The following is a 23,726-nucleotide window of genomic DNA, read 5'->3' on the forward strand; positions in this document are numbered from 1 at the left end:
GAAGAACTTGTCCCACGTGTTACATGCCATCAATATGTGTCTGATAATGTCTATTTTGTTATCTCCATTGTCACTGTCTGCAACTTTTTCACAGTGTGGGCGCTGTCACATGTCACCTCAGCCTGAGCTCTCCCAAGATCTGAAGAGGTCCAGAGGCTTAAATTATCTCCTCCTGCACCAGAAGAAGATCACCACAGAAGTAGAATAACATATATGTTACAGAACTTCAGATCTCTCGGTACCAGTCAAACAACAGATTACAGGAAATTATGCTCTAGACTTGAAGACGACATATTCACAACCAACATGGTAAATACACTGTGTATGTGCGGCAAGTGACTGCAATTGGTACAGCCCGCTCTACAAGTGCCAGAAATTCATGACTGTAAGTATTTATGCAATACCTCAATTAATGGGAAGGGAAATGCAATATTTTTGTGGCCAATCATTAATTCACCACCAACTGACTACAACACAATTACATGACTTCACAGCATGCTGTGTAGACAGCAGCAGTGTGCCACATTTCCCAATCCAGTCTACTTCCTACCAACACTGCAACAGTCACTGAAAACATGGCACAAATTATACACCTCTCAGCCATTGTTTACAGGGACATATTTCACATACAAGCTCACTTAGCAACTCAAACAAACACTCCTTTAATAAACTGAAGATAACTCCACTACATAAACATAAGATCAGTAAAGTTTGTTTGTCTACTCTCTTAAGAGAATGGGACAGGAAATGCTGGGGAGGCAGATTTCATACGCAAAATGAAAAACGAGCAGCACTTGGGTTGGGGGAAGTTGCGTTTCCTGGAAGAACACTGTAACTGCTGTACAGGATGGTTAAGGATCATTTGTTCTGTACCAGTGTAGTACAGCATGCAGAGATGTAACCAGAGAGTGCCCATATGCATTTCTTGCATTAGTATTATCAGTAACTTCTACCTGTTTCCCTGTAGTGTTAATGCAGTTTGTATAAAATAAACAGCACGGGCATGTTTTGCACACTGCATCACCAGTGATTCATAAGGTGCACTGTTTAGGGTTGGTGTAACTGTGTGAAACATGCTGTAGTTGCTTCTTGTGATATTTTGGGGCATTCAGAGTGGAGAGTAACCTACTCTCTCTTCAATTTGTAGATGCCTGAAGGAGGGAAAATTTTACAATGTCTAGTAGGAGAGAGTGAGTAAGCCATCTGAGAAAACACTGCACCTCTTATGATTCCAGTGCATAAATTCAGACAGTGTTTTATAGCTGATAACAGAGCTAACTGCAGCTCTTTAACAAAATGGAATAAGTTCAAAACATAATTTAATGACATCTTATTTCTCTTCAAATAACAGTTGTCTCTCTTCATTTGCCTATTCAGCCAATATCTTCCAAATTACTTAGCACATTTATGAAGAAAGAAACCAATAAATGGTCAATCTTTCTAAAAATAGCCTCAATCAGAAACACAGTTTCTTATTAAAAAGTAACTAAAGAAGTCACTCCCCACACATTCAACGTCATGTATTATCAAGCACGGCATATCTAGCAGTACATAAATGTCAGTTGACTAAACTAGTCACACAATTATCTGTCATCTTACAATCAATCAATCTTACCTTCCTTCTATTGCACTACTTTAACAATATGTAAGAATGGTCTCAGTTTTTTTTAACTGACATACAAACCATGGATCACTCAAAAATGGCTCACAATGAACAAGCTGAAAAAAGGTTCAGTTTTAGACTTGAATGAGTTGTTGCTTTTGAGAAGCACCAAACTGTTGTTAATATTTACAAGGTTTTGATTCCAGTGTTTTACAGGGTTTGACTGAAAAAATATACACAAAAAACAGGATGTTGTTGTACATTATAATTGATTTTGGCTAAAATAACAATACAGAAGTTTCATCATCATAATATTGGTTATTTACATGTCTAATTACTGCATCACAAGGAATATATTTCCACACAAATTTGAGTTTTACACCTTCAAGTGTAGCACCAAGGCATCTTTCCGAAATAGTGGCAGCACAGCGCAGCCTGGTAAAATCAAGCCTTTATAATGGAATCACAGTTAGATTTTATTACCACCTCTTCTCACTCTTCACTTAGCATGTGAAAAGCACTGACTGCTGTCTCTCTTCAGATTTACTTTTTTTTTAAATAAATCATTCTTAAACCACTTCAGTGTTTCAGCTGTAAGAATTAATCACAATGTTGTCATGTTTTACTGGAGTTTGTTCCACAATGCATCTTTATCTTACTATCACAATGTCATAAAAACGATAAAACAATTTTCCATAGCACACATATTCAACATTGTTTTAGAACTTAAATCGTAAAAGCAAATAGTTCTTATAAGCTAGCAACAATCATATAATTTTCACATAAAAATTAAACTGCTAAGATAATTTCAGGATTTTTGTTACACTGTAGCTGATTTCAATAATTATATACGATAGGAACAAAATTGAAAGAAATGGCACAACATGTTGTAAGGTAGTCTTATACTCACTCCCACTGTAAGCTTGCAGAAAACTGATAAAACTTTCTAGCAACAGTACAATTTGACTTAAGCATCATCAAAACAGTGTGTGTTTATAGGGTTAAACCAACTGTTAGAAACTGCTTACGAATACAATTTCCACACTCATTAATAAAAATGTAAGGATTTACAAATCTAATATCTTTTTAAAAAGTTTCTAAGCAATAAAAATTTTGGATGCAAACAGTTTTAAACTTTACGACTGTTTAATCAACATCTTTGGTTTCACTTATTTCCATTCACAACAATAAATTACTTAAGCTGTCACTCAAAAATACTCCTGAGTAGCTTGTTTGCTCTATATAGTTTTTTTATGAAAGTATCAAAAATATTAAAGCCTACCAGACTTTTAGGGAGTTCCCTGCTTCTAACACTGTTACTTGTATGTGCCCGTAATCCTTAGTCTAAGTCTTTTCAATTATACTTCAAAACATATTACAAGTATTATATGCTCTTACAGCAAAGACAAGTGGTCGTTGCAGTGAGTGATGTTAAACACAAGAACTCGAAGGACTAAACATTCGGCTTTTGTTTCAGCATGTAAATACAGTTATGTTAATCAAATACTCAAACATATGTCTAATATGTCACAGTAAATATGGTACAATGCCTTAAAACTGTATGTTATACCAAAAAAGGCAAAGCAAGCAATGTGTTCTGTCTGAGAAATATATATATAAAATATGAAGCAATATCCATGAACAGAACACATAATTAAATTCTTGCCCTTTCCCATTCTATTTCAATGAGGTTTCAAACAACCTCTCTTAACTGTTGTTAGTGACTGACAAGAATGCTGGCAAAGCACAGTAGCTTCTCTTTCCCTAAAAAAATCTTTCAACACATCACAATATGAGTCATCCATCCCCCTCACAAAACCATCTCTCTCTCTCTCTCTCTCTCTCTCTCTCTCTCTCTGTTGTTCTTATTTGGGTAGATAATTAAAACAGATACAGAGGGCACGATTCTAAAAATGTGAATCCAGATCACAAACTCAACAACTATATTTTTCAAACTGCTTAACTATCCTCCCAATGTTACTGCATTTGTTACGGTGTGAAAACTGTAATTCCTATTTGAATGTATGTAACCGTTTTAAAACAATCACTTCACCATGAGGTAATACCTCAACAGTTCGGGAAGAGGCGGCTGACAGAGGCTAATCACCAGGGTGTTCTGGACACGAACGGTTCACTTCAAACCACCTGTCAATGCAGCTGTAACAAAATTTGTTCCAATAAATGTAGATCCACAAGCAACTTCAATTTACAGCTACAAATAATAAGAAATGAAACAACCTTTAGCTTAGCACTACACTGTAACACTCATTTAAAATCAAACACTAAGAAAAGGCACTGTAAAATGATTACTAAAAAGATATTACATTCAGTTACACAGATGAAATGAGAAGGACCCTTCCCCTCACTTTACAACATTGTTCGATCTTTATTTCCCCATCCCCACAAACATCATTCTTCATTATGGAATTACCTCACAATGTAAACTAAGAAATATGAAAAAACTGAAGGAATATTTTACTTTTTGTGTGTCACAGAGTATCATCTTCTCTATTAATTTTTGACAGCTGCCCTCCCCCCATTACTCCCTTGCCCAAAAAGGGGGGAGGGGGAAGTATGGCACTAATAACACATACTAAAATCCAATGACTACAATGATTATAAAAGGAATCAATACATCATGTGTAATGAGTAGGAAATTATATGAAAGGATTAGGGCAATTGAAGAGGTAGGAAGATATACTTTGCTTTATTGTCAAAAGTGATTAAAAAATAAAATCTGAGACTTATATAGAGCATGAAAATAATAGCTGAGATGATAAAATTAATTCTGAATGGGAAATAGTAAAGACATAAATCAATAAATAAACTGGAGAATGTGGAGATTTAGTTTTTAATGACATTATACAATAATCTGGTACCAAACAATAATAACCCCATCACTGAAATAGTTCAGAAAGCTGGTGTGACAGTTCAATGAATAATCCAATACAACACATGCATGAAGCAATACATGCAGCAAAACCACGATTACTGCATGCTATGCCAAAGACATTAAGAATGTAATTCACTTTCTCAATAGTAACAATCCTCACAGAGCTGATAATAAATAAGTAAATTGCTAAACCCCTATTCTTCAGATGCATATAAGGAACTCAGTTACATATGCAGTACACCATTACCACAGGGTATATTTCCTGACAGGCTGTAATGTGGCACTGTCAGACCCCTTTAGAAGAAAAAGTTACATATGCAAGAACAATAACACACCTACCCCAAAGTAAAATACTAAGTCAGTTTCAATTTAAGTTTTAAAAGCATCTCTCCACAGAAGATGCCATTTTTGGTCCACAAATCAGATTATACAAAATTTAAATTATAAATACTTACTTTTTCCCCACTGTGACATGTCAGAAGCATGCAATTGTGATGAGGTCACCATCTTCTCCAACAGAAAGTGTAATATTATGGTATTCAAGATCTTGTCGGTAATCAATTTTTATTACATCTAAGTAGATAAGAAACACAGAGAGAGTATACAAAAAGTATCTTCACAGAGGGGAACAATCACTGTAGGTGTAGCATGGAAACTGGTGTCGAGTGGTCACTCATTCTTGGAATACATAAAACAATATGCCATCAAATATAGAAGAAGCTGTAATGGTTCTTTGCTGATAGCAAGGTGCTATAATCATGTTTCACAAAAAATTCCAACACTGAAACTTCCTGGCAGATTAAAACCGCATGCTGGACTTAGAATCGAACTCAGGACCTTTGCCTTTCACAGACAAGTGAACTGGCGACTCAGCTACCCAAGCACAACTCATGACCCAACCTCACAGCTTTCCTTCTGCCAGTACCTTTTCTCCTACCATCCAAACTTCACATAAGTCATTCTGCAAAACCTGCAGCACTAGCACTTCTGAAAGAAAGGATTTAGTGGATACATGGCTTAGCCAGCAGTTTGTGGGATGTTCAAGATTTCCACTCTGCAGCAGTGTGTGCACTGATATGAAACTTCCTGGCAGATTAGGACTGTGTGCCAGATTGAGACTTGAACTCTTGTCCATAATGCTTCCCTTTAGAGGAAAACAACTTGAATCATTTCATGCAACAGCATCAGAGTTACAGATGTTAACTTGTGTATTAAAAGACAGCTGAAAGCAAAGTTACTAGTAACAGTTGCTTATGCAACAAAGTGCAATACTTGTGTTGTAGCTAATAATTGTAGAATACAAGTAACATAGATGGTAAGATCTTGTGGTGACACATAGTTACTCCATCTAAATAGCAACATGTGGACTGCTGGACTCATGGGCCCACTGGATAGATCAACCCCCAATGCCCTTACTCAATAAGACACTGCAAAGAGGTTTACAAGATTACTGGGATGTTGGCAAAGAGAGAGTAATTAGCAGATGCATCTCACCATCTCTCCTCCCACCCCCAACAAAACATTGATCACAAAAATTTCATTTACCATCAAAACTGGAAATGACAAACTTAAGTTCACCATCACGATACTAGATTGCATTTGCAATATCGCTACAGAGAAAGGTGCACAACAGTAAGATGGAATTTTTTTAGGGCTCAATATGTTTTTACAAATGCCTTACAGGATGACATATCAGAGCCTTAAGAGTGGTCTACATTGTGTTACTTAGAAAGATGAATATTATGTTAATTCTATAATTTTCAATGAGTAACATGCTCCTAAAATAGCATGAACGTCTCGGATTTATTTTATGAGCATAACTTGGTGTCATAGGAGCAATGACATAAATGAAATAATTCACTACTAAAAATCATCCATAAAGTAAGTTATAATGCACCTAGTATATTTACAGATATGACTTGTTCCTACATCAAAATCACAAGCATCACTAATGTATCCAATATATGATACTTCCGGTTTAGATACTTGAAAATGGCCTAAGGCCAAAATTGAACAATTGTACATGTAATAATAAGAATGGCAGCTGACGGCATCAAGAAATCTTTCAAAACAGTATGTTAATTGTTTGAGAATACATCTCACAGAAAAGTAACTGGCCATTCTGTAACCTATCATACCTGACCAAGTAATTATTTTACCTTTTTTTTCAGAAACTGAATTTCAGCATAGATCTTCTATTTAACTATGCCTTATGAAGGCTTATCAGATCATTATCAAAAAGCTGTACATTTGTGAGAAAATTTACTTGCCTTTTGTGATATATACAGAGACAAGGCAGTCTAGCAATGACATCTCCTTGCTGTAGATCCTCCAGGCATATGACACATTCTCCTTTGTCATCTGCCAGAACATCTTCTGCAAAAATACAGTTAAACAAAATTGTCAATAGTTTATAGTAAAAAAAGTATAGTTAAAACAAAAGCAAAAGGAAAGGGTTTCAGTATGTGAAAATTACTGTTATTTTAAGAAATGAAATAAGCTTTCTTTTTCTTGAATTCTCTTGAGCGAATATTAAGTTAAATAGATGGCTTAACTGAACTATCTACTGTTGTATGTATTACAGTTTTTGCGTAATAAAGGAGTCGTATTATGCCAGAAAATGGTAATATAAAATATTACAAAATCATAAAATTAGCTGTCATTACTGTTTAGTAGAAATAGAAGATGAATCAACTGTAACTGAACTGAAGACCTGCACTACAGACAGATGCTGCACAACTGTGTGTCTCAATTAATGTTTCAGTTCCATGTTGAACATTCAAAGCTAGCGGTAAATACAAGGCCTCTACAAGAGAACTGCAACAAAACAAAAAGAGTTTGCAAGACTGCAGCCAACTTAGGCTATGTGACGGATTTTCGATACTTATTTTCTGATGTAAATTGCTCAGTGCTGTCTGGTTCTATTGACGCATTGGGAAATTGTAACAAAGGTACAAACTGGTACTCATTCCCTGCCCATCTCTAACACTGAAATTACAGCCAATTAACATTCTACAAAAATCATGGACATCATACAAAATTTGATGACAGTTTCACACAGTGTTCTCAACGTACTGCACATCTAGCTGGCTCGTGTAGGACCAATTTCCTGTCAATGAGTAGTATGTGCTGTCATGGCTGGAGAGTCATTGTAATTTGATACTAATGATGACTAATACGAGGGTTGGAACTTTAATAGTGGCAACTATTTATTATTTATTTATAGCTCGTACAAGATAGATACGTGTTTCAAAGTTTTACTGACCTTCACAGTAGTCACCATCATTGTGTATAACCCGTTACCAGCAATGTGGAAGTCATAGGATACTCTTAGCAGTGCCAGACATGTTGACAGTTCGAGCGGTGTGGCCTATTGCCCAACGAATTTGTAGCAGTTCTGAAGCGAATGCTGTGAGTGTTTCCTTGTGTGACTGACCAAAACTCAAAGCTCTTTTGGAACAGTAAACATAAATTCGCTTTTCCAAGCGCAAAAATTATATGAATTATGGAACAATAATTCCACACACATATGGGATTAATTTTGGCAACTACAGGCTTTCGCCCAGTCTCTAAACCTCCCTCCTGCCACCCTCCCCCCCCCCCCCCCCTTTTTCTCTTTCGTTCTCGTAAAATGTACCTCGGAGTTGCCTTCGCCATTAACAAAAACATACTAAATTCAGAAATAAATATGAATCCCTTAAATAGCAGATTAATAATAATCACAGTAAACCCAATAAACGCTCATATTTTTGACAAAGACGGTAGTAGAAAAGACGGTAGAGAGTGGGAAAAAACGTGCAAATTCAGGTCAATATACGACTGGTTGACTTAAACGAACAGTTAAGTAACTGTACCAGCAAGAAATACTGGAAAACAAAAGTGCAGAAAAATGGACTAATTTGAATACAAGAACAGTCAAACGTTTAGTGAAAAAATTTGTCTGACAGTAAATAAACGCCGAGTACAGATACATTTGAAGTAACTCATTTGCTGTATTTCATTGCAAGCATCTACATCTACATCTACATTTATACTCCGCAAGCCACCCAACGGTGTGTGGCAGAGAGCACTTTATGTGCCACTGTCATTACCTCCCTTTCCTGTTCCAGTCGCGTATGCTTCGGGGGAAGAACGACTGCCGGAAAGCCTCCCTGCGCACTCGAATCCCTCTAATTTTACATTCGTGATCTCCTCGGGAGGTATAAGTAGGGGTAAGCAATATATTCGATACCTCATCCAGAAACGCACCCTCTCGAATCCTGGACAGCAAGCTACACCGCGATGCAGAGCGCCTCTCTTGCAGAGTCTGCCACTTGAGTTTGCTAAACATCTCCGTAACGCTATCACGCTTACCAAATAACCCTGTGACGAAACGCGCCGCCCTCCTTTGATCTTCTCTATCTCCTCAGTCAACCAGACCTGGTACGGATCCCATACTGATGAGCAATACTCAAGTATAGGTCGAACGAGTGTTTTGTAAGCCACCTCCTTTGTTGATGGACTACATTTTCTAAGGACTTTTCCAATGAATCTCAACCTGGTACCCGCCTTACTGACAATTAATTTTATATGATCATTCCACTTCAAATCGTTCCGCATGCATACTCCCAGATATTTTACAGAAGCAACTGCTGCCAGTGTTTGTTCCACTATCATATAATCATACAATAAAGGATCCATCATTCAAAGGCGCGTGAATATTTCTCCAATCTATTTCATTGACAAATCATTCCACAAAACATTTGATCTTTTTTTTTATTTTCAAGTGTTGCTCAGGAAAATATCGTATTATTGACAAGTCATTTACTTTCCTATGTCTTCTGGTCTCGAAATGTCCTATATGTACTTGTTCAAAGGAAACCCATTTGACAGTTAAAAATTTCACACGAATGAAACCTTTAATGCGCAAAATAACTACGCCTTGAAATGAAGGACTTTTTGACACTTCATTTTGATACCTAGCAGCAGCTGTTCCTGAAATATTACAATTTTCCCTCGGACCACTTGTTAATCTTTTCTGATTTAGCTACATCGTCTCGTACATTTTTCACTCTTCCTCTGAATATGAAAATTAGGATCAAAACCCACTGTGTAATTTACGAGAAGTCTTGTTTGAGCGGATTGACGGATGAACTTAATTGTGAGACTGGTTTGATGCAGCTCTCCATGCCACTCTATCCTGTGCAAGCATTTTCATCTCCCAGTACCTGCTGCAACCTACATCCTTCTGAATCTGATTAGTGTATTCATCTCTTGGTCTCCCTCTACGATTTTTACCCTCCACGCTGCCCTCCAGTACTAAATTGGTGATCCCTTGATGCCTCAGAAAAAGCCCTACCAACCGATCCCTCAGGAAAATATCATATAATACAATAACTTAATTGTATACTGCAGAAGTTTCAATCCGTAGAATGAGGAATGCGAGCAGGTAATTAAACTGAATCAGGCATATGAAGTAATAGCTGGAGCGGTATGCGATATTGTTGCAGTGTTGCACAACTCCCAAACTCTACACTCAGTTGCTGTCTTTGTATGTAATATTTTAGTTTAATATACCAAACAGATCCTCTAAAATCTGTTACAATCAACCATCTTCGGTCGTTCAACGTCCAAATTCTGCATATCCCAATCCTTCATAACAGACCAATAAACCGCCTTCTCAGCCAACAGCGCGCCACAGTAGCTTTGGAAGCGATGGGTGATGAGGCCGCAGGCACAACTCTAGCAAGGGGAGGCAGCCAACTGTGAAATCCAGATTCGATTCATACTGAGCATAATATAAGCTCATGGCCAGAGGTATAATGTGGCAAAGCACCAAGATGCACTTCTCAGCCGTTGTCGAGAAAATCGACAGTTAAAAGAAACCGTTGCGGTGAAATACTCTCTACGATTAATAATTTTCTACAGCGTCGTGGCGCAGCGGTTAGCGCTCGAGTTCGTAATCCGAAGGTCGCCGGATCGAATCTCGCGCGATGCAACCTTTTTTTTAGTATTTGTTTTTTGTAATTCAGATATATATATATATATATATATATATATATATATATATATATATATATATATATATGGAAAAACCGCAAACAAAGTTGTATTTCACAAATGTTATTAATTGTCTTCATAATGTTAACCACGTATAGTTAACGGAAGACGTAGAAACGAATACGTATAGCGTTAGTCAAACTTCGAATTAGAATAGAGACCCCAACAAACACAAATTTGCTGTGGCAGGTATGAAATATAAACTCCGTTACTCGCTCGTTACACTTGAAGGACAGCTGTTGACTGGGCCGAAACGAGTCGCCGCATAACAGCGTAGTTGCCTGCTAACTTCGAAAGAAGGTAGATGCGGTGCCTAGCGCAACTTATAACATGGTCGAAAATCAGTGCGGACGTGAGAGCTTTGGTACACCCTGTTAAACAAACGGAATAATGGAGGCGGTACAATTGGAGAGCGATCCGCCTTCACCAACATGCATAAGCAATTCGAATTACAAGAAACTAATAATTAAAAAAAATTGCATGGCGCGATAATCGATCCGGCGACCCTCGGATTACGAACCCGAGCGCTAACCGCTGCGCCACGATGCTGTAGAAAATTATTAATCGTAGAGATTATTTCACCGCAACGGTTTCTTTTAACTGTCGATTTTCTCGACAACTGCTGAGAAGTGCATCTTGGTGCTTTGCCATATTACACCTCTGGCCATAAGCTTTCATTATGCGCAGTATGAATCGAATCTGAATTTCACAATTGGCGGCCTCCCCTTGTAGGCTGTGCTTGAAAAACAGTGCACCTGCGTATTTCGGTGACTTGTTGCTGTCAGGTTAGATTTCGATTTTAGTGTTGATTCGACAGTATACGAGTGTATGAACATCCACAACGTGAAGATGTTTATTATAATTGATACAAATTTGTTATGAGAGTTTCGTAGGAAATGTTTGCTCATCAACATTTTGTATTTCTGTCCGCTGTAAATCGAGATTACAAGGAGAGCTTCTGGTATCGGAAATTCAGCTCGGAATGAGACTTCGCTGGTTCGTAGTACCCCTCAAGCGTGTGCACTCGTAGAAGTCTTAAAGCGCACTATCCAGAAAATTCCGAGAAAAAGAGCTCTAAAATTTTAAGCGCATCTCATATAACATTAGACGTAGCGTTCCAGCATACATGTGAAATGGCTCAGCCAGTAGCGTGCTAGAATGTCATACGGCCGATCCGGCCCTGAGTGGGAAGCCAGCGAGAGACAAAACGGAGAACAAATTTCCACAGGACACCTGGAACCAAATACGGAAGAACATCCGCCAAAACGTGTTACCTAAAGATGGCAAGGAGACATGGAACAAAATAGTAAACAAAACGGTGCTAACCAATCAAAGACTGGCGGAGATAAAACTCGTAGCAACTGATAATTGTGGCGTATGTGCCTTGACAGACACACTCGAGCACCGTTTCACCTGCGGAAATGCCACAAAAATATGGAAAGCATGCCAGCGAATGATTGCTCATATCACCAGAACAGCGCCGAGGAAGTTATCACTGCCCCAGAGACCAACCCATTTCCACAACCCAAGAGGCTGTCGACCCTCCGGTTGTTCGCCATGACGGCACACGCCTTCGTAGCGAGGAAGCGGATTGACCACCTGGTCTCCCTGGTGGATCTTTGCGACGAGAACACGAGGGCCCAGCAGCACAGACGCTACCGCGACAACTTCAACAACTTCCTCCAGATTCCACTACAGACAGCAATCGGCAGAGTCCTCCCCAGCCTGTGGCCACCAGCCTTACCACCACGCTCATCTCCAGAGAAAGTGCGCAGTGAAAGTGAAAAAGCGCAACAGAAAAACAAGTATCTCCTCACGCTCCATATAGCCTACCTCGATCAAATACAACAGTGTGAAGTGCGTTTCAGTAAAATTAGTGTTTACAAAGTGTTCTCCCTCTGCAACATCTGTCATGTCCGTAATTTCAAATCATAGTCCAAGGTGCTTCCAAAAATATTACCAGTGTTTTCTAAACGTGTGTGTGTGTGTGTGTGTGTGTGTGTGTGTGTGTGTGTGTGTGTGTTTTAAAAAAGCAAACTTTCCATCCTGCCGTGCAGTGTTGCTTACCATCCAGCCGTATACTCGAGTGTATGTACTACACTGTGCTAGGCTATTTGCTTTACTCAGTGACAAGCGCCTATTACACGCAAATTTTGAATGGTTTCCTTTTGTTATATGGTTTACTAGTTTTATATAATGTATACTCTCATTCTCCTCATGACTCTTATACAGCATGACATCGCTTTTCAATTTATCTCTTTGTTGTATTGTACGCAAATTTCTTCCACTTCTGTTGCACCCGTCATGCTAATGTTTTCTCTCATAATTTGCCAACTAATAATGCTGACTAAGGAAAGAAAATTAGACCAGCATATACAACATGCCTGTGGTATCATAAAGTGCATCACACACACAAAAGCTGAACTGAATAATCATCGGTGTCTTGGCGTTAGATATACGTTTATTATGCTTGTCCTGCTTTGATTTATCTACAAAAAGACGACAAATGCCCATGGTAAACGGATTTGAGGAAGAAGAATAAGGGAAACCAAACGGAAACGGAAAGTACAAACGAAAAAACCATAAAAATAACAGAAATGTTTACCAACTTTGACAATATTGATATATTGAATGTTAAGAATTTATCGTTGTTAATAATTCTAAAAAATATATATATAGCTAAAAAAATGTTCGATCCTAGCTGCAGGTTCGTTTCTTTTTTTTTTCTTAAGTATTTCAAGAATGATAACAATTTTTAAATGAAGTTAATGACCTAAAGTATTATCTAGTAAACCATAAACAATTTTATTTTGTTTATGAAATGGCTGTCACAGACTATTTAAAATGTGAATTACAATCGTCAATACTTCTTAAAAAAAGATGAATTACTTCCAATGCATTTTTGATGGAGGTAAATTGAAGCGTTAATTATTGTCATTAGCGCTACAAAATTGGCCAATATTATAAACTGTGGAAAGGTTATAAATATTGGTTGTAAATTCGAGAAACCGGTTGTAAGTAGGCTATTTAGGTTTTCTTATTGGTAACGCCACGTAGCGCTCTGTATGAAAAATCACTGGCTGTGCCGCGTGCAGTCTGTGGCTGGTTTGCATTGTTGTCTGCCATTGTAATGTTGGGCAGCGGCAGCTGGATGCTAACAGCGCGTAGCGTTGCGCAGTTGGAGGTGAGCCGCCAGCAGTGGTGGAAGTGGGGAGAGAGATGGCGGAGTTTTGAAATTTGTAAGAATTGGTGTCATGAACTGATATATATATTATGACTATTAAGGTAAATACATTGTTTGTTCTCTATTAAAATCTTTCATTTGCTAACTGTGCCTATCAGTAGTTAGTGACTTATAGTTTGAATCTTTTACTTAGCTGGCAGTAGTGGCGCTCGCTGTATTGCAGTAGTTCGAGTAACGAAGATTTTTGTGAAGTAAGTGATATGTGAAACATATAGGTTAATGTTAGTCAGGGCCATTCTTTGTAGGGATTTTTGGAAGTCAGATTGCGTTGCGCTAAAAATGATGTGTGTCAGTTCAAGCACAGTCATGTACAATTTTTCTAAGGGGACGTTTCATATGGCGACCCTGCCAGGATACGAACCTGGAATCTTCTGATACGGGGGTACACGCTTACTTTGTGTATCTTGTGTCTGGCAAACACAAGGAGCCCTAGCTAATATGGTATTTGCTTATACACCTTTACACATCGGTACCATATTTCTCTAACATATAAATTACACAGCTATCTGATCATTTAACTGAGAGAGACAAACATTTATTTTACTACATCAGTGACAGATGTTTGTGTAATTACACCGTTGGATAATGTCACACTTATGAAATGCCACATAGCTATTGAATGATGTTTTTATTCTTTACTTTGCGTAATTGCTTATTTCATTGTTTTCCAGCTGTGTTACAGCATTGGTTTTATAAAATAAAATTAAATGCATTTGCTAATGTGAAAACCCCCCCATGAACCATGGACCTTGCCGTTGGTGGGGAGGCTTGCGTGCCTCAGCGATACAGATGGCCGTACCGTAGGTGCAACCACAACGGAGGGGTATCTGTTGAGAGGCCAGACAAACATGTGGTTCCTGAAGAGGGGCAGCAGCCTTTTCAGTAGTTGCAGGGGCAACAGTCTGGATGATTGACTGATCTGGCCTTGCAACATTAACCAAAACGGCCTTGCTGTGCTGGTACTGCGAACGGCTGAAAGCAAGGGGAAACTACAGCCGTAATTTTTCCCGAGGACATGCAGCTTTACTGTATGATTAAATGATGATGGCATCCTCTTGGGTAAAATATTCCGGAGGTAAAATAGTCCCCCATTCGGATCTCCGGGCGGGGACTACTCAGGAGGATGTGGTTATCAGGAGAAAGAAAACTGGCATTCTACGGATCGGAGTGTGGAATGTCAGATCCCTTAATCGGGCAGGTAGGTTAGAAAATTTAAAAAGGGAAATGGATAGGTTAAAGTTAGATATAGTGGGAATTAGTGAGGTTCGGTGGCAGGAGGAACAAGACTTCTGGTCAGGTGACTACAGGGTTATAAACACAAAATCAAATAGGGGTAATGCAGGAGTAGGTTTAATAATGAATAGGAAAATAGGAATGCGGGTAAGCTACTACAAACAGCATAGTGAACGCATTATTGTGGCCAAGATAGATACGAAGCCCACACCTACTACAGTAGTACAAGTTTATATGCCAACTAGCTCTGCAGATGATGAAGAAATTGAAGAAATGTACGATGAAATAAAAGAAATTATTCAGATAGTGAAGGGAGACGACAATTTAATAGTAATGGGTGACTGGAATTCGAGTGTAGGAAAAGGGAGAGAAGGAAACATAGTAGGTGAATATGGATTGGGGCTAAGAAATGAAAGAGGAAGCCGCCTAGTAGAATTTTGCACAGAGCACAACTTAATCATAGCTAACACTTGGTTTAAGAATCATGAAAGAAGGTTGTATACGTGGAAGAATCCTGGAGATACTAAAAGGTATCAGATAGATTATATAATGGTAAGACAGAGATTTAGGAACCAGGTTTTAAGTTGTAAGACATTTCCAGGGGCAGATGTGGACTCTGACCACAATCTATTGGTTATGACCTGTAGATTAAAACTGAAGAAACTGCAAAAATGTGAGAAATTAAGGAGATGGGACCTGGATAAACTGAAAGAACCAGAGGTTGTACAGAGTTTCAGAGAGAGCATAAGGGAACAATTGACAGGAATAGGGGAAAGAAATACAGTAGAAGAAGAATGGGTAGCTCTGAGGGATGTAGTAGTGAAGGCAGCAGAGGATAAAGTAGGTAAAAAGACGAGGGCTGCTAGAAATCCTTGGGTAACAGAAGAAATATTGAATTTAATTGATGAAAGGAGAAAATATAAAAATGCAGTAAATGAAGCAGGCAAAAAGGAATACAAACGTCTCAAAAATGAGATCGACAGGAAGTGCAAAATGGCTAAACAGGGATGGCTAGAGGACAAATGTAAGGATGTAGAAGCTTATCTCACTAGGGGTAAGATAGATACTGCCTACAGGAAAATTAAAGAGACCTTTGGAGAGAGGAGAACCACGTGTATGAATATCAAGAGCTCAGATGGCAACCCAGTTCTAAGCAAAGAAGGGAAGGCAGAAAGGTGGAAGGTGTATATAGAAGGCTTATACAAGGGCGATGTACTTGAGGACAATATTATGGAAATAGAAGAGGATGTAGATGAAGACGAAATGGGAGATACGATACTGCGTGAAGAGTTTGACAGAGCACTGAAAGACCTGAGTCGAAACAAGGCCCCCGGAGTAGACAACATTCCATTAGAACTACTGACGGCCTTGGGACAACCAGTCCTGAGAAAACTCTACCAGCTGGTGAGCAAGATGTATGAGACAGGCGAAATACCCTCAGACTTCAAGAAGAATATAATAATTCCAATCCCAAAGAAAGCAGGTGCTGACAGATGTGAAAATTACCGAACTATCAGTTTAATAAGCCACGGCTGCAAAATACTAACGCGAATTCTTTACAGACGAATGGAAAAACTAGTAGATGCAGACCTCGGGGAGGATCAGTTTGGATTCCGTCGAAATGTTGGAACACGTGAGGCAATACTGACCTTACGACTTATCTTAGAAGAAAGATTAAGAAAAGGCAAACCTACGTTTCTATCATTTGTAGACTTAGAGAAAGCTTTTGACAATGTTGACTGGAATACTCTTTTTCAAATTCTAAAGGTGGCAGGGGTAAAATACAGGGAGCGAAAGGCTATTTACAATTTGTACAGAAACCAGATGGCAGTCATAAAAGTCGAGGGGCATGAAAGGGAAGCAGTGGTTGGGAAAGGAGTGAGACAGGGTTGTAGCCTCTCCCCGATGTCATTCAATCTGTATATTGAGCAAGCAGTAAAGGAAACAAAAGAAAAATTTGGAGTAGGTATTAAAATTCATGGAGACGAAGTAAAAACACTGAGGTTCGCCGATGACATTGTAATTCTGTCAGAGACGGCAAAGGACTTGGAAGAGCAGTTGAACGGAATGGACAGTGTCTTGAAAGGAGGATATAAGATGAACATCAACAAAAGCAAAACGAGGATAATGGAATGTAGTCAAATTAAATCGGGTGATGCTGAGGGAATTAGATTACGAAATGAGACACTTAAAGTAGTAAAGGAGTTTTGCTATTTAGGAAGTAAAATAACTGATGATGGTCGAAGTAGAGAGGATATAAAATGTAGACTGGCAATGGCAAGGAAAGCGTTTCTGAAGAAGAGAAATTTGTTAACATCGAATATAGATTTATGTATCAGGAAGTCGTTTCTGAAAGTATTTGTTTGGAGTGTAGCCATGTATGGAAGTGAAACATGGACAATAACTAGTTTAGACAAGAAGAGAATAGAAGCTTTCGAAATGTGGTGCTACAGAAGAATACTGAAGATAAGGTGGATAGATCACGTAACTAATGAGGAGGTATTGAATAGGATTGGGGAGAAGAGAAGTTTGTGGCACAACTTGACTAGAAGAAGGGATCGGTTGGTAGGACATGTTTTGAGACATCAAGGGATCACAAATTTAGCGTTGGAGGGCAGCGTGGAGGGTAAAAATCGTAGAGGGAGACCGAGAGATAAGTACACTAAGCAGATTCAGAAGGATGTAGGTTGCAGTAGGTACTGGGAGATGAAGCAGCTTGCACAGGATAGAGTAGCATGGAGAGCTGCATCAAACCAGTCTCAGGACTGAAGACAACAACAACAACAATGTGAAAACTTTCTGTCAACAGATCTGTTAAATAATAATTTTATGATCCACATTCTTCAAAAAAAGGAGCACTTGGAAAGGAAAGAACAATAAGAAGGGACTAGTAACAGTAACTGCATACATAATTTTCTTTTCAAGTACTTGGTAATTTCTTTTGTAACATAAGTGGTGGCGCACCACTTTAATTATATAGACATTAAGATTGAATATACATTTCCCTTATCTGCGTTGTTGTCTTTAGTGTACTTTTTTTCTGCTTGTGGGTTTGTCACGTTTAGGTATAAGTTATTACATTTATTGCTGCTTGCTTTGCTTATTTGGATTTTTTTTATTGCTGTTTGTATTAATTGTTTTGTGCTGCTGCATTGCCTCGTCCCTTAGTTAAGAATCTGAGCTCAGTAGATTTAAGTTAGCTTAAGATGGGGTAGGCTATAAAAGAGAATGAGTTGTGATGAATTGGAAGAAATGCATTGAGAAGCTATAAGAAAATGATTTGGCCAAAAAAGTAGTGTACAGTGGAGAAAAAGTATTTTGAAGGAGGATAAGAATAAAAATAAGTAGGGTTTAGGGACGACAGGTTTAGGTAGGATTTTCTTGGAAATAAATGATGAGGTAAGATAATGGAAAATAAATAATGAGGTAAGAAATATGTGAACATATAAATACAGAAAGCATGCTTGAAGAGAATTGTTTTGCTGGAAACAAATGTTGAATTAAGACAAAAGATCTATGGAATGAAGTTTTGGGTTGGACTGCAGTACCAAATGTTACACTGAAAACAAACTCTGTCCTTTCTTTGTGTTATCCCACTATGTGTTGGTGTACACCTGCGTATTTATGTTCTTCTGGTCTTTATATGTTTGTCTGATAAGACTTATGTTGCAGAATTTTTCTAATACTCAGCTACACGAAATATGATGAGGAATACTGTTATCCTCAAATATAATTTGCATTAATAATATGTTATTTACTTTGTAAAGATGTTAGACATTATTAATTCTGATCTGTTTTAAGGCTCATGTGTGAAGTTTATGTTTCAAAAGTTATTCTGATCTTTATGTATGTACTTATGTCATAAGTTTTGTAACACTGATGTGCATGTTTATTTCTATTCTTTTGTAAAGCCTGTTTTACTACAAAAGTTATCTGTACTGGTATGTTGTTTAATTATGTATTTTGTGCCTTTGTAATTGTATTTTTATGTTTTAAATTTATAATTGTATAGACACCAGTTCTTCAAATTAAGTATCATTTCACTGCACACGTTTCTGTTGGTCATAGTATATGGACAATATGTGAGAAGGAGGGACTGTTAGTGTTTGCACATGTGTTGATAATTCAGCAAGGGACTGGTTAATAGCATTGCTGGTTCTAAGGACAATTCCAAAAACTTTGTGCGTGCACAAGTGGGGGTTGATGGACTTGCTATATTCTCTGCAAGACTCTTCGATGGTGATTGTGCACCTGCACAGTCGCAACAGATGGCTGCTGGCAGTCTCTACAAGGATTACAGTGGGTCAGCACCTTTGATGACCCACCAATACCATTATTTCTGAAGTGGGTCTGCACATTTGATGACAAACCAATACCATTATTTCTACAAGGACTGCAGTGGATCTGCACCTGTGATGACCCACCACTACAATACTCTCTACCAGGACTACAGTGGGTCTACTCTGTTGCGACCTACCTACCAATATTCTTCAAAACTTCGACTGACTCTGCTGTGGGTTTGCTCTGTTGTGGCCCATTACTTGTCTGCATATCTAGAGTCAGCACTGTCTTTCCGTTGGAAGGAAAACACTACTTCTTCAAGACAGCATGGAAATCCATCACTTCCGTGTGCATTTTCTTTTACTGCCCAGACTTTGAGAAAAACACTGCTATTTTATTGTGATGAATGATCAGGACTGTCTTTATGGACTGTAAGAAAATTTTAGCTTTTGACCAACATTGTATCAATAAGTGTGTACATTTGATTTCTTTGTTATTGTAATCATAATTATGAAAAAAAATTTTCAAATCTGTATTGGCCACTGCCCAAAACAATTTGTAATTTTTTTTTGTGGGGAGCATGAGGGCTATGTAAGTAGGCTGTTTAGGTTTTCTTATTGGTAACGCCACGTAGCGCTCTGTATGAAAAATCACTGGCTGTGCCGCGTGCAGTCTGTGGCTGGTTTGCATTGTTGTCTGCCATTGTAATGTTGGGCAGCGGCAGCTGGATGCTAACAGCGCGTAGCGTTGCGCAGTTGGAGGTGAGCCGCCAGCAGTGGTGGACGTGGGGAGAGAGATGGCGGAGTTTTGAAATTTGTAAGAATTGGTGTCATGAACTGATATATATATTATGACTATTAAGGTAAATACATTGTTTGTTCTCTATTAAAATCTTTCATTTGCTAACTGTGCCTATCAGTAGTTAGTGACTTATAGTTTGAATCTTTTACTTAGCTGCCAGTAGTGGCGCTCGCTGTATTGCAGTAGTTCGAGTAACGAAGATTTTTGTGAGGTAAGTGATTTGTGAAACATATAGGTTAATGTTAGTCAGGGCCATTCTTTGTAGGAATTTTTGGAAGTCAGTCTGCGTTGCGCTAAAAATAATATGTGTCAGTTTAAGCACAGTCATGTACAATTTTTCTAAGGGGACGTTTCATAGGTGTCCTCGTGGAAAAGCAGAGTATAGTTGTTGCCCTATTGTATATACACTCATGCTCAGAAATTAAGGATAATGCTGATACATGGTGAAACGACGCTCTGGTGGATGGTTTGGGGGTTTTAATCACCTCGGGGTATCACCGTGCGGTGCATTTGACCTGCGTTCGTCGCACGGTGGCGCTGGAAGCAGTCCACATACGCAGAGGTATGTTGGTGCATGTCAAAGTACGGTGCAGCAAGTAAGTGTGCAGACGTTTTGAGATGTGCTAATGGTGACTGCGTGTTGGAAATGGCTCAAAGAACACATATTGATGACGTTATGTGGGGTAGAATACTAGGGTGACTGGAGGCTTGTCAAACACAGCAGTTCGTAGCACGGGCCCTCCGTGTGCCACAAAGTGTGATCTCAAGATCATGCAACGATTCCACCAGACAGGAAACGTGTCCAGGTGCTACAGTACGGGACGTCCACAGTGTACAACACTGCAATAAGACCGATATCTCACCATCAGTGCCCGCAGACGGCCACGGAGTACTGCAGGTAGCCTTGCTCGGGACCTTACCGCAGCCACTGGAACAGTTGTCTCCAGACACACAGTCTACAAACGACTGAACAGACATGGTTTATTCGCCTGGAGATCTGCAAGGTCCTTTCCACTGACTCCTGGTCACAGGAGAGCCCATAAAGCCTGATGTCAAGAACACAGTACATGGTCATTGGAACAGTGGTCAAAGGTTATATTCACGGATGAGTCCAGGTATAGTTTGAACAGTGATTCTCGCAAGGTTTTCATCTGGCGTGAATAAGGAATCAACTGTAAAATAATTACACAAGGGAAAGAAGAAAACAAAGAAGATGTACTGCGCAATAACAGGAGAAAGGAAGAACCAGAAGAACGACAAAAGAACAACAAACACTACTATGGACAAATAAGGAAAAGAAAACAACAGAGATAAGCAAGTAACAGGTAGAAAGGGTAAAAACAAGAGAGCAGATGACGGTGGCTGCCCGAACCTAGAATGAAAAGGAAAAGTCAGTCATTTAGTGACACATTAAAACATGCACCCTAAAAGCATTAGACGAGAACCCAAAGGGACAAGGGACATGCGCTAAAACTTTTATAGTATAATAAAAACCACAGTCACGTATAGAACGTCAAACCGAATTAGCCGATGAGGCGTTGTCAGCTAATATTTATGTCAACGAGTCCGGTAACTGAAGAGTGCGTCGCAGGGCAGCTCACCAAGATGTGGGGCGCCGTACCAACACAAGCCAGCAGAGAACCACAGAGGCCTTGCGAGAGGTCCGCATGGAGGACTGCCACACTTTCGTAGTCTCCTTAATGGCACGCAGTTTGTTTTGCGTGCTGAGGTTGTGTCACTTCGTCTCCCAAAGCCGCAAAACTTTGCGGCGTAGTACTGAACGCAGGTCGGTTGCAGAGAAGCCGATCTCCACAATCTGTTTCCGCGTAGCCTGTTTGACCAGTCCTATCGGCAAGTTCGTTGCCTGGGATTCCGACATGACCTGTGGTCCACACAAACACCACTGAACGACCGGACCGTTCCAAAGCATAGGTGGACTCCTGGATGGTCGCTACCAAAGGATGACTAGGGTAGCACTGGTCGATAGCTTGTTGGCTGCTCAAGGAATGAGTACACTGAAGAAACGACTCCCCAGGGCATGAACGGATCTGCTCAAGAGCACGAGATATAGCCACCTACTTGGCAGTGAAAACACTGCAGCCATCAGGTAAGGAATACTGTTCAATATGTCCTCCGTAGACATACGCGAAGCCAACGAGACCCTCAGCCATCGACCTGTCAGTGTAAACCACTTTGTGGCCTCGGTACATGTCAAGTATCAAGAGGAAGTGGCAGCGGAGAGCTGTGGGGTTAGCTGAGTCCTTAAGGTCTTGTGAAAGGTCCAGGCGAAACCGCGGCCTAGGTGTACATCATGGAGGTGTACACGAATGGACCTCAAGTATAGGTGCTAAAGGCAAAGACTCCAGTTCGGAAAGAAAGGATCAGACACCAACTGCAATTGAAGCCCTGACCTGGGCCGCTGATACAGCTGTGGGTGGGAAAAGGAGACGGTGATTCACATGTGCAGGAAAACTATGAACGTGTGCAACGTAACTGGCCAGTAGTTGTGCACACCTAACCTGCAATAGACAGACTCCTGCCTCCATAAGGCGAACGCCACAGTCGTGCACTGGGTCGAGTAAACGTAAAGCTGAGAGCGCCGCCGAACCGTAAACCAAACTCCAATGTTCAAGGCGGGATTGAACAAGGGCACTGTAGAGCTAGAGCAGAGTCGAGCGATCTGCACCCCAGTTGGTGTTGCCCAGGCAGCGGAGGGTATTGAGGTGCTTAAGCTGACGAAAGTGAGGAAGCCAAGTCAATCGGGCGTCGCAAACCAGTCCTAAGAATCGTTATGTCTCCACTACAGTGAGTGGATCGTCGTGAAGGTAAAGTTCTGGTTCTGCATGAACGGTACGACGCCAACAGAAGTGCACAACACACGACTTTACGGCCGAAAACTGTAAACCGTGGGCTACAGCCCATGACTGCGCCTTATGGATAGCTCCCTGTAGGCGCAGCAACAGCAGTATTGGTGGAACAGTACGAAATGCAGAAGTCGCCTGCATACAGAGAAGGTGAGACGGACGGCCCTACAGCTGCTACTAGACCATTAATGGCCACTAAAAATATAGATAATACAGAGCCCTGCAGGACCCCATTCTCCTGGACAAGGGGCAACTATGGGAAGCACCAATTTGGACACAGAAAGTATGAAGCGAAAGGAAATTCTGGGTGAAAATCGGGAGCGGGCTTTGGACACCCACTCGCATAATGTGGCAAGGATATGATGTCGCCAGTTCGTGTCACCCTCTTTTTCGTAAATCAAAAAGATAGCAGCCAGGTGCTGGCGTCTGGAAAAGGCTGTTAGGATGGCAGACGATCGAAGAAATCTTAGCTGCTTCAGACACTTTTCGAACCCAGACATTAAAATTGATACTAAACTTCAACAAATATTTTGTTATCAACAAAAAATCATCAGTGGTAGAGTGACCCTGGAGGAAGCCGCCCTGACATGGAGCCAGTAAGCCACATAACACCACGACCCAACCCAACTGCCGAAACCACCAAGGGACTGCCTTTCGCCAGGGGCACCATAAAGAGCGAGAGACCGTGTTTTTTTGCAACAGAAACGATTATTGTAGTCCCCTGCTCAACCATCACATCGATGTTACCGTGTGGGGGATGTTCAGCGG

The 23,726-nt window shown here is 39.8% G+C and overlaps 1 protein-coding gene across 1 annotated transcript in view; it reads right to left on the reverse strand.

Moving 5' to 3' along the window:
- Positions 1-1,853: 1,853 nt before the first annotated feature.
- LOC126356242 (E3 ubiquitin-protein ligase ZNRF2) overlaps positions 1,854-23,726 on the reverse strand; it is a 143,771-nt gene continuing 121,898 nt past the window's right edge. The window contains exons 3-4 of the mRNA XM_050007068.1: positions 6,767-6,872; positions 1,854-3,760 (exon numbers count right to left, since the gene is read on the reverse strand). Of these exons, the coding sequence (XP_049863025.1) occupies positions 3,703-3,760; positions 6,767-6,872 (164 nt within the window). The 3' untranslated portion in view covers positions 1,854-3,702. The remainder of the gene's footprint in view (positions 3,761-6,766; positions 6,873-23,726) is intronic.

Source organism: Schistocerca gregaria, chromosome 3, assembly GCF_023897955.1.
Source record: "Schistocerca gregaria isolate iqSchGreg1 chromosome 3, iqSchGreg1.2, whole genome shotgun sequence".
NCBI classification, from domain to species: domain Eukaryota; kingdom Metazoa; phylum Arthropoda; class Insecta; order Orthoptera; family Acrididae; genus Schistocerca; species Schistocerca gregaria.